This window comes from Pteropus medius, unplaced genomic scaffold, assembly GCF_902729225.1.
Source record: "Pteropus medius unplaced genomic scaffold, Ma_sr-lr_union100, whole genome shotgun sequence".
Lineage (NCBI taxonomy): Eukaryota > Metazoa > Chordata > Mammalia > Chiroptera > Pteropodidae > Pteropus > Pteropus medius.
In genome coordinates, this window is record NW_024355205.1 from 38025040 (window position 1) to 38037890 (window position 12851).

General features: G+C 64.2%; 1 protein-coding gene across 1 annotated transcript in view; it reads left to right on the plus strand.

The window, feature by feature from the left end:
• Positions 1-562: 562 nt before the first annotated feature.
• Positions 563-12851, plus strand: part of PDE9A (phosphodiesterase 9A) — a 77489-nt gene continuing 65200 nt past the window's right edge. Inside the window, exon 1 of the mRNA XM_039857406.1 lies at positions 563-711. Coding sequence (XP_039713340.1) covers positions 643-711 — 69 coding nt within the window. The 5' untranslated portion in view covers positions 563-642. The remainder of the gene's footprint in view (positions 712-12851) is intronic.

The following is a 12851-nucleotide window of genomic DNA, read 5'->3' on the forward strand; positions in this document are numbered from 1 at the left end:
GCCCCGTAATCCTCGCTCCGGCTACACTGAGGACGGAAATTAAATTGCCTGTTCAGCTCTGGGTGCAGCCAGGAGAGGCTGTCACTCCGCAGAACGTACAGGAGGCTTAGGGGAAGGATGCACATGAATGAGAAGGAACTTTTCCCATTTCCGACTCAGATTAAAGGGGACAGACCCGCAGAAAGCAGGAGCCCAGGGGCATTTTCCGGTGCTAAGTGCCGCTGGGGTTTGGGTCCCGACCACAAATAGCTCCGGGCCCCGTGCCAGCCAGGTGCTCGCTGAGGACTGCTTGTCCACCAGCGGAGGTCGCTATGGGCAACTGTCCGCGCGGGGGACGTGACCGGCCCCGCAGCCAGAGGGGGTCGCTAGCTATGGGCACTGGTCCAGAGGGCACTTGGCGACAGGCTGCCCACTTGGCCCCGTTCCCGAGACCGGTCGAGTCCGGCGGAGAGCGAGGAGAGCGCGCCTCGCTGTGGGAAGGGAAGGGGGCGGGGGCGCGGCGCGGGGACGCGCCGCCGGCGGAGGCGGCCTCGCTCCGGTTGGCTGGTCCCCGCGCCCCCGCCCGCGCCCCGCCCCGCCCGCCCGCGGCGCTGGCGTCGAGAAAGTACAGTAAAAAGTCCAAGTGCAGCCGCTCGGCGCAAGATGGGGTCCGGCTCCTCCAGCTACCGGCCCAAGGCCATCTACCTGGACATCGACGGACGCATCCAGAAGGTAGCCCCCTCCCCACCGTGTCCCTGGCGGCCGCAGGGCCCCCGCCGGCGCGCACCCCCACCGTGCGCGCCCGCCACTGGGCCCCCTCGCCGGCGACAGCGCGGGGGTCGCGGCGGCGCGGGGCGGGGCGGGGCGGGGGGCCGTCGTCCGTGGTCTCCGACTGCGGCGGCCTGTGCGGGGCAGGTGTCCCCACGGACCCGCCCGCCGGGGCAAGGGGCGAGCGCGCGCACGGGTTGTTTTTCCCTTTCTTTGTAACGGATTTGATCGGCTGTTTGTGCGCTCAGAGGCCGGGACATTGTTACCCTTTCGTGCCCATCGAGCGACCCCCGCGGCAGACACCCCGGAGCCCGCCGGCAGGTCGCCCTCGCCGGCCGCCCCCTGCGGGGACCCGCCGGGCTTCCTGGCCAGGGAGCAGGTGGGGGGCGGGGCTGGCACAGCAGGGGCTGCTCCCAGCTGCGTGTCCTTGTCCCCATCCCCCGCAGGTGGTCAGTTCTGGCAGCAGAGGGGGTGGCCTGGGCTGCTCGACCTCCTGGGTCCCCAGAGAGACTGAGGGACCTGCTCAGCTGCCCATCTGCCCTGTGCAGATGCGAAGCCCACCCCCCCCAGTGTCCAGTGTCCCTGACCAATTTGGGTCTCATGAGACAGGCATCCGGAGCAGACTCCCGTGTTGGTGGCCCCTCCCCTTCTGAGCCCCGGACCCCCTGGCCTGGGGCCAGAGCCCTGACCCCTACTTCTGCCTGGCAGTGACCGACAAGAAGTGAGCATCCCCCAGAGAAAACCAGGGGGAGGCCACCCTTCCAAACATGGCTGGACGTCATCTCTCCGTCTCTCCCCCAGCCGGGCAGGGTAGGTGCCCCGGCTTTGGGCTCCCCGGGTCCCGTGCCTCCGCCCGCTGATAGACTCGTCAACACGCCGCCTGGCTCACACCCTGTCCCCAGCTCCGTCCCGGGGAAATGCGAAGTCCAGGCCCCCTTTCCTTACCACAGCCACTTTAATAGTCAGATCACAGGAAACAGGAAGCATCTGTCGGCCCCCTTGGGTCAGCAGCGCCGGGCGGTTGGGGACCGGCAGGACTAGGCCAGGCCTCCCGAGGTCCAGGACCAGGCACCTGTGATGGCACAGGAATTTAGCAGCCTCCTCAAAGGAAGGAATACACCCCTGCTCTAGAGTGCACACGTGTGTACACATGTGCATATACACCCCCACACAACGTGCATGTGAAAACATTTACACGCAAACACGCATGCACCACCCCCAAACACACACTCAGAGCACAAGCGTGTGCATGCACGCACACGGGCAGACGTGCACACACATGCACAAGCACACACTTCTCCCCCACCAGAGGAGAAGTATCAGAGGTCGGCTTTTTTATCTTTTGGAAGAGGTGAGGTGAGACGCTGTCACCGGCTCAGAAGTGACAGCTCCTTTGCAAGGACTTCCCAAAGGTCTCCCAGAAAAGCACCGTGTTTGGAAGTGGGGGGAAAGGGGAAGAGAGTTTGGGGGGCAGGGAGGGAGGTGAGCGCCGAGCCCGGCAGGCTTCACTGTCATTGTGGGCAGGGTGATCTCTCCCAGGTGACACACCCAAGGTTGCGGTGACCTCCAGGAAGGGCAGCCCTGCAGGGAGCCCTGGGTGACCTGGGGCATTCAGGAGGGAGCCGTGGCCTTGGGAGGGGCCAGGTCTGATGTCACCGCTTTCTGCGATCTTGAAGATCTTGATCTTGAACGAGTCCCCCGTGCTCTGAGCTGGCCTACCCTTCTGTCAGGAGGAGAGTGAGGTCTGCCGTATAATAGACGGTCACAAGGAGTGACCGAGACCCTGCGGGCAGCCGGGATGCTGCTGGGACAGGATGGCACGGTGCGCATGCTGTCCGTGTCCTGTAAATGTCCTTCCTCTGCCATGACTAGAGGAAGAGGTGGGCCGTGGTCCTGAAACCTCTGCCATCCGTGCACAGTCCGTTCCTCATCCTTGACCTTGCTCGGCACCCTCTCCCTTTGCTGTGGACGCTGTTGGAGGCTCATAGCTGGACTCGTAGCCCTGGCCGAGATCCGAACCGTTCGGGGTCCCAGGCCAGTGGCCTCTGACCACCTCGCTCGCCAGGCCAGCGGCAAACGTCTCCCTAGAAAGCGCCCGTCTGTCCTGCCCTCAGCTCTGAGCTCTCTTTCCTTAAAATCCCAGGCTCTGGATTAGTTCCGAAGTTCCCCCCTCCCCCTACCCCCCGCCATCCCGTTCTGCGTTTCTTTTACTTTCTTTGACGTGTCCACACAGCCTCGCGTTGCTTCCAAGGAGGGGGCAGGGCGTGGGGGAGGGGAGGGGGCACAAGCCGCCTCTGGCCCTCCTGCCGTGTGTCCCGCCCGGTCAGTCAGGTCGTCAGTCCTGTGGCTTCGCTCTCTTCTCTGCCCTGCAGCTACCCTGTCGCTGGCCTGGCTGTTCCACGCGCCCCCCAGAGAGTGGGAGGAGGGGGAGGACACCATTCCCACGGCGGCTCCTGCAGGGTTACGTGCTCCGGCGAGCGTGGGGTGGCAGGCCCAGAGCGCCTTGAAGACAGGCCATTCTCAGTGCCTCCAACTCCATCTCGGTGGCCTCAGCGAGTGATTTAACCCCTCTCCCCCCCGTCTTCTCGATGGGCACGTGGGGTACCAGGAGCACTGGTTGTTGGACACATCGGTGGGATGGCGCAGGTCACTTAGTCAGCGATCTGGACGAGTGCTGAGCAGCTGCTATACGCCGAGCCCTGGGGTCCGAGGCGAACGTGACACGCAGGATGCTCGGTCACTCCCGCCAAGCACCGGGCCACCCCTGCCTGAGCCAAGCGCTGGGCCTGGGCCCAGGGGCTGAGGGGCACGGGGAGTGAAAGCAGCTGGGCAGGGCCCCCGCGATGGATGGACGGAGGGTCCAGCAGGACCCGGTGTGGGGAGGGGCCGCCGTGCCCGGAGCAGACCGGCCCTGTGGGGCAGGGGCCCTGTCACAGACCCGGCAGCCTTGGGGGGGCCCATTGAGCACTGCCACATGGCAGGGGTGCATCCTCTCACAGCCAGCAGCACCTCCGCACTGTCCCCACCGCCTGCCCCGCCACCTGCTGGGGGGCACAGATCTGGCACCTCGGGCAGCAGGTGCAGGGGGAGGGGGCGGGAGCCGGGTCCCCAAACCCGGAGAGCCAGGGCGCCCGTGCCCGGGGAGGCTGCTGCAGGTGCCTTTGCCCAGAGAGTTCGCGCCTGTCCACTCGGCCGCCCCTGGCCAGAGGGCCTGGCCTCACGCCACTCCCTTCTCCCGCTCAGGGACGGAGAAAGGGCGCTCAGCTGGGGGCCCACGGCTTGGTGGGACGGAGCACCTGTCAGTGGGAGACCCAGGGGGAGGGAGGGGTCCTGCCTGGTGGCAGGTCCAGGCATGGGTTTGCTGACCTTTCCGATGAGGCAGAGTGAGGCCTTTGTAAGACACCCCCAGCCTGGCCTTGGCCTTGGGCTTGGGCTTGGGCTTGGGCAGGAGCCTGGGCTAGACTGACCGTCCCGGAGCGCCTGTCCTCCCTCACTGCCACTTCCAGCCGGAGCCCGGCACCCACCGTGCTCGGCCTGTGGGCCTTCTCCAGGCCGTCCTGACCCGCCACCCCAGCCTGGCCCTGACCCGCCACCCCCTCCCCAGAGGCTCCGCTCTGTGGCTCAGGCCCTCCTCCCCACCCTTGGAGCCTGGTGGCCATTTCCCAGTCCAGCCAAAAGGAAGCCCACTCCCCACTGCGTGTCTCTCCTGGCCCCCTGCCCGGCTCTGGCCCTGCACCCTCTGTGGGGCTGCAGCTCCCCTGCCTTTGGCACAGACACTGCGGGCGTTGTGGGCTGGCCACGCTGCCTCAGAGCAGCCCCGTCTCCCGTTGGGCGAAGGCTGCACCTGTCCCCAATCTTGTCCGGTGTGGTCAGCACCCTGGCCATGGGCAGCTTTCCCCTCCAGGGCTGTGTCTGTCCTGCCACCTGGCAAAGCCCAGCGAGAATGTCCCTTTGCTGTAACACCTGCTTGGCTCAACACCCAGAGGGCCCTTGCCCGCTCGTGGGGGCCCGGCACACTCGTCCGGCCCTGGGGGGGCCTCGAGCCCTGCCCACTCCCGCCTCCCTGTGGGCGGACAGCGACTCCCCTTGGCCACCGTCACCACTTCTGGCAAAGTCCACTTATCTTTAAACGTTTATGACTTAAGATCTTTGAACAGATACTAAAATAATAACATAAGCTACATTCCAGCTGAGGGACGATCCCACACCCTTCTGGGGCTCCCAGCGTGAAAACAGAGGTGGGGCCGGCAGTGACGGGGAGATGGAGCAGGGAGGGCACTTGGGTTCCCGGCCCAACCCCTGGCTTGCGATGGTCTCTCTGTCTCCGGCAGCGTCAGAGCCGGGCTGTGAAAATTAATAAGAGGTCTCGATTTTCAGTCTCTTTCTCAGTAAGTAGATCAGCCACTGAGGCGTCAGCCCAGGCGCCCGCGATGCCACAGCAGGCCCTGTCACAGGACAGCGAGGACGCGGGGCAGCCCGGGGGCTGCTGCCCCCCTCCTGCTTCCGCTTGCCGTGGTCTGAGGCTGCTTAAAGCAGACATTTCTGGCAGTTGGAGACCCTGGGAAGGGGGGTGGCTAGAGGCTTGAGCCCCACAAATGTCATCGACCCAGCAGGCCGCACTCTCGGGCCTGGGGGAGGTCTTTGGCAAGGAGGGCTGAGAGACTTCCCAGGGGATACAGAAGGGCCTGGAGTGTCCCCGTTGAGACAGCAGCAGCCCACCAGCTGGTCCTGGCCCGGGGTCCCCCCGCGCCCCCCTCGGCCAGACGGGCAGTACGATGAGAGCCGGTCCCCCAGAAGCCCAGCCTGGGCGCCCGCCGTGCCCTCCCGCTCCACAGAGCCCAGGCCCCGCCGGCAGGGCGGCTCACGGCCAGCGTGCTTTGCAGCCGGGCTCAGCTCGGCGGGGCTCAGATGGCCCCGCGGCCTCTAGCTCAGCTCGCCGTCTCTTCTGCCTTCACGGTGGACGGTCTGCGTTCCCAGAGTTCTGAATCCTCCTGAGAAAAAAGTGTCCTAAGGCAGTGCACGCTCAAAGACGCGCCAGCAGGAGTGTGAGTGCGTGCGCCCTTCCCTGGGCCCGGGGGTGCTGTCACACAGTGGGTGCTGTCACACAGTGAGTCACCACACAGGTGCACTCTGCGGCCTGCAGGGGGCTCAGACTTCCAATCTCCAAAGACGTCTCTGCAGTTGCTGGTGTGGGTTACGCCTCAGCCCGTCCGCCTGCCGCCCCGCACCCCGCCAGCACGTTCGCCCAAGCAAAGTCGAAGTGCCCCAAAAACTTGGTCCAGATGCGAGCTAAGAAGGGCCCGCAGCCTGCTCAGGTTGCTTTGGGTTCCCTGCTACAATTGTTTTCATTTTTTAAAACTGCAGTAAAATACACAACGTGAAATGACAGCGTCTTAGCCGTTTCTGTGCACGCAGTTCAGTGGCATTAAGCACGTCCACAGGGTCGAGCGCCGTCACCACCACCCACCTCCAGCACTGTGCATCTCCCCAGACCGAGACCCTGTTCCCCCAGCCCTGCCCCCGCCACCCACTTTCTGCCTCTGACTGACTCGTACCTGTGGAGCCACACAGTGTCCGTCCCCGGTGACTGGCTGACTCCGCCTGGCAGTGTCCTCAAGCTCCCTTCGCGTTGGAGCACGGGTCAGATGTCCTCGCGTTTGAAGGCCAAGCGCCACCGTGCGCGTGTGCATGTTGTTCACGCCACCGTGTGCATGTGCACGTTGTTTGCACCGCCGTGTGCGTGTGCACGTTGTCGACTGTTTACACCACCGTGTGCGTGTGCACGTTGTCGACTGTTTACACCACTGTGTGCGCGGTGTATCGTTGTCGATCACACCATCAGATAGCGCAGGTAGCATCGCTATCAACTGTTTATTAAATTAATCGCGGTGTGCGTGCAGGCATCGTCGACTGCACCACCATATGCGTGTGCATGTTGTTGACTGTTTGCACCACCGTGTGTGTGTGCACGTTGTGGACTGTTTGCACCACCGTGTGCGTGTGCACGTTGTTGACTGTTCACGCCACCGTGTGTGTGTGTGCACGTTGTTTGCACCACTGTGTGCGTGTGCACGCTGTGGACTGTGCGCACGCTCCTCCGTCAGCGAGTCCGCCTGGCATGTCTGAACCTCAGCCATTTCCACTCTCATTTTCCCGGTCTGCAAAGCGTAGGCCGTGGCAGCAGTGAAGGGCTGTGTCCTCTGAAAAACGTCGTATGCCCTGAAACCCTCCCGTCCCTGGTCACGGCCGTTCGGCCGGGAGGGCTGTACGAGGTGGGACACGTTACAGGCGGGGGCGGCGTGGACAGTCCAGGGACGACAGGCGCGTTTCGGCTCCGGTTTCCTCAGTCCGGTGGCGGCCTCCTGACGTCGCGGTCGGGAGCCCGGACTTAGGGGCCAGGCTGTCCGGTGGCACGCGTGCAGGCCGCTCACGTGCCTCGGCGCCTCCATCCGTGAGTGGGGCGAAGGGAGCGTCTGCCTCACGGGGTCGTTGGGACCAAGTGCTCAGATGCGTGTCAGCGGCTGCCACGGGGAATCACGGGCGGAGGCTCCGTGAAGTTGTGGTTATTTTTTGTTTGTTTGGTATTTATTGTCCACGTTGTAGATTTGAGGCGGCTGAATGTCTGCGTCTGGCAGTGGGGGAGAGCCTTCCCGAGAGTCCTAGCCTCATGCTCCAGGTCGGCCGTGACACCGGGCAAGCGGCCGTGGTGCCAGCAGAGCGCCACGTGTCCGGGCACGGTCTGGGATGAAGGGCCGGCCGGCCCGCGGGCGCTGCCAGCTCGACGGTACCGTGCGACCGCATTTCCCAGATTAGCCCGGATCCACCCGGCCCCTCCCGGTCCTCCCACAGAAGGGGCCACGAGGGCCTTCCGTGGCGGGGCTGCTGTGAGGAGGCAGGGAGGGGACGGGGCGGGCCCGGCTCCAGGCTCCAGGCGCGTGCGTTTGGCTGTGGGGGCCGCAGTGACGACATAGCACTTAACGGTGATTCCGCAGGTGAGATCGGCCTTGCCGCTGAGACAGGCTGTGTTTGAGGAGCGCTTGGCTAGCCGGGAACACTCCGCTGTCCTTGTCACTTGGTGGCTGGCCACACCGCCCCCCGCTGGCCCTCTGTCCCCCTCGTGTCATCTCAGAGAGCTGCCTGGCCTTGGCGGGGGGCCGGGGGCCTTTGGGGAAACGAAGTCAGAGCCCGCCGTGGAATGGCAGTTGGTGGATTCGTCACGGTCGAGTACCCCTTGCTTTTCCCACCCAGAATGCTGCCAGCAGGAAGAGCTGCCCCCGGCCTCTGCCAGTCGCCACCGCCCAGTGGCAGGTTCAGGGTGACCAGGTGCTGTCTGTCCAGCTGGGGATCTGTCGCCCTTGCGGCCAGCTGCACACGGCGCTGATTTCTTTTATAAGCCGAACGGTTCATAGAACCTAGCGATTCGGACCCTTTTTATCTTCACAGCTTCTGCCTTTGGGGTTTGTTTCTTGTAACTTCTATAGCCTTAGAAACAACAGAAAAGAAGGCAGTGTGTTTGGCGTCATCGGCTGGAGATCTTTAACGGTCTCTCCACCTGGAGCTTACGTCGACGAGAACGGCTAACCCCGAGCACCGTCGCTGAAGGCGGGCTCTGGGCAGAAGCGGCGGGAGTGGCTGGCGACCGCGTCTGTCCCGTCTGTGGCTCCCCCATTTCCAAAGTGCTGTGGGGAGCAGCCCCCAGAATGCTTTCGCTCTGGTCGTGTCGTGGAAGCTTCACGTGGGGAAAGGCCACGACGTGAGGTTCAGCGTTAACCCTCAAACGTGCTCTGAAATCTCAGTGAACCCTCTTCTGCACGCCTGGAACGTTCCGCCGCCACAGTGGATAACAAGATCCTGAGGACTTCAGACGGCCCCCTGAGCCGCCAGCGTGTGCAGCCGTGGTCCTGACGTTGGCGTCCCATTTCGTGTGTGGCGTTTTGAAGGCTGAGCCCCAACAGCAGAGATGAGACATGGCATCTGTGGCGTCCTGGCAAACAGCCCGGAATATTCCAAGGAGTGAGGGTCCAGAGAGGAGCTTCCTGTGGCAAAGTTGTAACGGGGGCAGCGTAGGGACAGTGAGTGTCCTCAAATATTTCTTGAGATGGTGCTGGTGGCACTGTATTGGAAGGGTCGAGATGGGTCGCAGCCTCGGGCAGCCGAGAGGACACACGTGTGCAGGTGATGCTTGGATGACGGGGAGCAGCAGAGCCCCCGGCAGGTGAGAGGCACACACCTGGTAGGTGGGGCAGGTAGAGGGCTCTTCCGAGAGTCAGACCTGCGTCCCCCAGGTTCCCAGCGTGTTGACCCCTCGTAATTGTCACCAGTTCTGCAAGGTTCCCGTGGATGAGCCTGGAGGGCGTGGGTTGAGGGACCGGCAGACGCGGACTGACATTCTGAGCCACAGAAGTGTCAAGGCCACCCCCACTCCTGCACCCCGACGCAACACCCGGAAGATGATAGAGTGTCAAGCCCCACACCCCACTTTTCCAACTGGGCTTCCGCTCAGCCTCTCCCCTCCCAGGCCTTTCCCCAAAGCCCAGACCTCTGCAGCTGTTGGTGCTGGAGCAGGCGGGGCCACCTCTGGGTGCCAGCCTCCTGGAAGGCTCTGGGTCCCCCCTGGCCTGGGGTTTCTGATTCAGTCTCAGCCCCTGCAGTGACCCCACAGCGCGTCCTCCAGAGGAGGGACCAGCCGGCTCCGAGAGGACCCCAGGGAGCCGAGCTGGCCCCTCGAGGCACCTCCACCTCCCTCCAGCCCCTCTGGAGTGCCAGGCGTGGCTTCTGGAAGAAAGAGCCAGAGGGACAGCGGCTTCGGCCAGCCGCTGTGAGCCCAGGCATCACACTGAACACCGCGAGGCCGAGAGCCGGTCTGGCCACGCAGAAGGCTGCCTGGCATTGTCGCCTTGCTCAACACGGGTGCCATGGCGACGGTACGATGCTGGTCCCAGGGAGACACTGCCCAGGTTAGGGTCCTGTCATAGTGTCAGCACCCCGAAATCCAGTGCCACTGAGCAGAGCCCCCGATCTTCGGGGTGCACAGAGCAGCGACGAAGGCGGCACGCGGGGTGCCCGGCCTGGGTAAGAAGCAGCACGGTGGCAGAGCCATGCAGCCACCGCAGCCGCAGGCGTGGGGCCGAGTCGGACCAGCTCGAGGCCCCTGTCGCCCACGCTCTGAGACATTTCTTTCTGGCAAGAAAACTGTGCTCAATTTTTCTAATGAAATTTCAAGCAGTAGAAGGGGAAAGAAAGGGGGGGCAGCAGAGGGGGAAGGAAGCCCCCCCCCCCTGCAGCCGGGCTCCTCGGGCTCCCCCGGGCCACGTGGCCGACCACACCCACCAGCCTTTCCCGCGGCCTCCGACCCAGACGCACTTGGCCACTGTCGGTGGGGGCCTGTGTGCAGGCCCCAGAGCCACCGCCACGGTGCTCGCTGACCGGGCTGCGGAGCTCTGGGGGTCTCGGCAGAGGAGGGTCCCCCGCCCCCTGCCTCCCGGTCGTCAACAGGATTTCTCGGAGTCTCGCACCCTGGCTAGACACTGCCCTGAGCCAGGCTGCGTGTCGGGAGAGGCCCCGTGGGTGCCCCCTGCTGCACGCTCCCCCACCCCGGGGTGCCGAGGGGCCCTGAGCCAGGGGTAGCTGGCGTGGAACACACTGGGGTTCTGCCGAGGCAGGGCTGGGTCGGGCCAGCGAGGGCCCGGGCGGGGACGCACGGGTCCTGCCTCCGCAGCTGCCTCTTCTTCGAGTCCGAGCTCAGGGAGCAACGCGAGTGTCAGCGCGAGAGACGCCCCGGAACCGCCCCCGAGGCCCCCCGGGCGAGCTCCGACGCAGCGCCGGCCTCACGCTTCCGACGCCTCGCCTGTGCCTCGTCAGTCCCCGTGACGTGATCTACGACGGCGGAGACTGGCCTCAGACACCGGAAGTGAACGAAACAAGACAGCCACCCCAAAGCAGGACGGGGGTGGCGAGCGGGTCGGCCGTGACCAATGGGCTCTGGGCAGAGACCGCACAGCGGCTGCTGCGGGAATGATGCTGGATGCTGCCCAGCCCGGGCCGGAGCCGGTGGCCGCGAGCAGGAAGCGTGGGCAGCTGCGTCCCGCTGAACATCCTCGCCCAGGACAGCAGCTCCCCGCGAGCCCCCAGTTGGCCCCCGCCACCATCCCCGCCTCCCTGCCCCCACCCAGCCCCACGCCAGCTCTTCGGACTTGCCCCTGAGCCTCCAGCAGGCCCTTGCTCTGGTCCGTCTCTCGCTGGGCCCTCCCAGAGTCTGGTCCCAATCAAAACACATTCCGTGCCTCACGCAGCTTAAACGATGCCCGTTACCTGCACCAGAGACCCCGGCTTCCTCCTGTGTGTGTCGTCAGCTCTCCCTCCCCCTCCCTGGCGAGTCTGTGATTTCCTCTGGGGCCCAGCTGGGTGGTTGAGGATAATCTCATCGCAAGAGCCTGATCTAATCACACCTGCAGAGACTTCGGGCCGCACAGGGTGATCGTCACAGCTTCCTGGGTGCGTTCGGGAGGCAGGGGCTGCAGGGCTCTTAGCCACTTGACTGTAGGTAGACGTCTGGCCTCAGCTCACACCTCATTTCCTTGGCCTCCCCGACTCTGCGATCCAGACTCGCATGACCCCTGCACCTGAACCCGGCGGGGTCGCTGGCCTGGAGGGTGGGTGGGCACAGTGAGGAGACACCTGCTCCTCGTGACCTCCCCGCCCTCAGGGTAGGCCTCTTGCACAGCGTCTCACGTTTGCCTTTATTTTCGTGTGTGTTGTTGACATCACCGCCTCCCCGCCTGCCGGCTGCATGTTACAGTCAGGGTCTCAGCGCACGGTCTACTCCCCACCAAATTGTGCTGTGTGTTCCGATGAATCTAACTTGGGTTAGACAAATGTGCCTCTCAAATCCTTTCGCCTAACAGATGTTTATTGAGGGTCTCCTGTGTGCTGGACCTCAGAGAAGGCGCATGATAAAGAAGCGAATCTTGGGGGGCCATTGTGTGCTTCGGAACCTCAGCCTCCCAGCCCCGCCACCCCCGTTGCTTACCCAGCACCCTGGAGTCAGCGGATGGGTTTGCAGCCATCGTGCTGTGCGCTGGTTGTGTGATCTCGGGCCTTTGTTTTCACATCGGTAAAATGGGGATCGTATCTGCCTAGCAGACGTTCGTATAGTGCTCATCACATACCACGATTCTTTGTAAGTGTTTTATAGGGGCTACCGGTGCGTTCCCCACATTACAGATTGGGAAAGTGCAGTGACCAGGGTGAGGAATTAGCCCACGAACCCGGACAGGCAGAGCTGGGAGACGAGGCAGAGCCAGCCTCGGGCTCATGCTCCACTGCCCTGTGTGGTCTTGCCCCTCCGGGGAGAGAGGAGTCCACCCTGGGAGGAGCTGGACATCCGAGCGTCTCGGGCTAGGTACGGAAACTGCCCGTAGGAGCTCACGGCACCTCGAAGCAGGTGGAGCTGGCCTTATCCGCACTCCGAGGGTGAGAGTCTCAGACTTGGAGACGTGCAGACACTCGCCCAGGGCCTCACGGCTTGTTAGAGGAACAGCCAGAGCCGGGCGTTCGGATCCCAGCGCAGAACTTCCCACCATCCAGCCCGGAGGGCCCGTTGGGCTGCTTCCCGTCGCATCGCGACCTGGCAGGCCCTGCGAGGGCCGTGGAGCTGGACTTCGGGGGCCGCTCCTTGTACTTGCCCGAAACGGACTCTCCCACAATTCCAAGCGGCCCGCACGCGCGCAGCCTCACCAATCCAGGCGTCCGCCCACACCGTGGCCTTCACCGCCCAACCACCCTTTATTGCCCTGAGCCACCAACGCGGCGCTGTTCCCCGTGCCAACCGCCGGCCCTCTGCCGGACACGTGCCGTCACCCTCCCTGTGCGACTGCAGAAGCAGCCCTAACCCTTAACCCTTAACCCTTAACCCTTAACCCTCCGAGCCTCGGCACCTGCAACACAGGGACGGTGATGCCCAGCTCTCAGGCGCGTTAGGGTCACGGGTGCTGTGCGTCTTCAACAAATAAATGGCAAGGAGAGGGAGCCGCGTGTGATACAGACACACTGCACACACCACACACACGGGCACACCACACGTGCACACCACGCACATACCACGC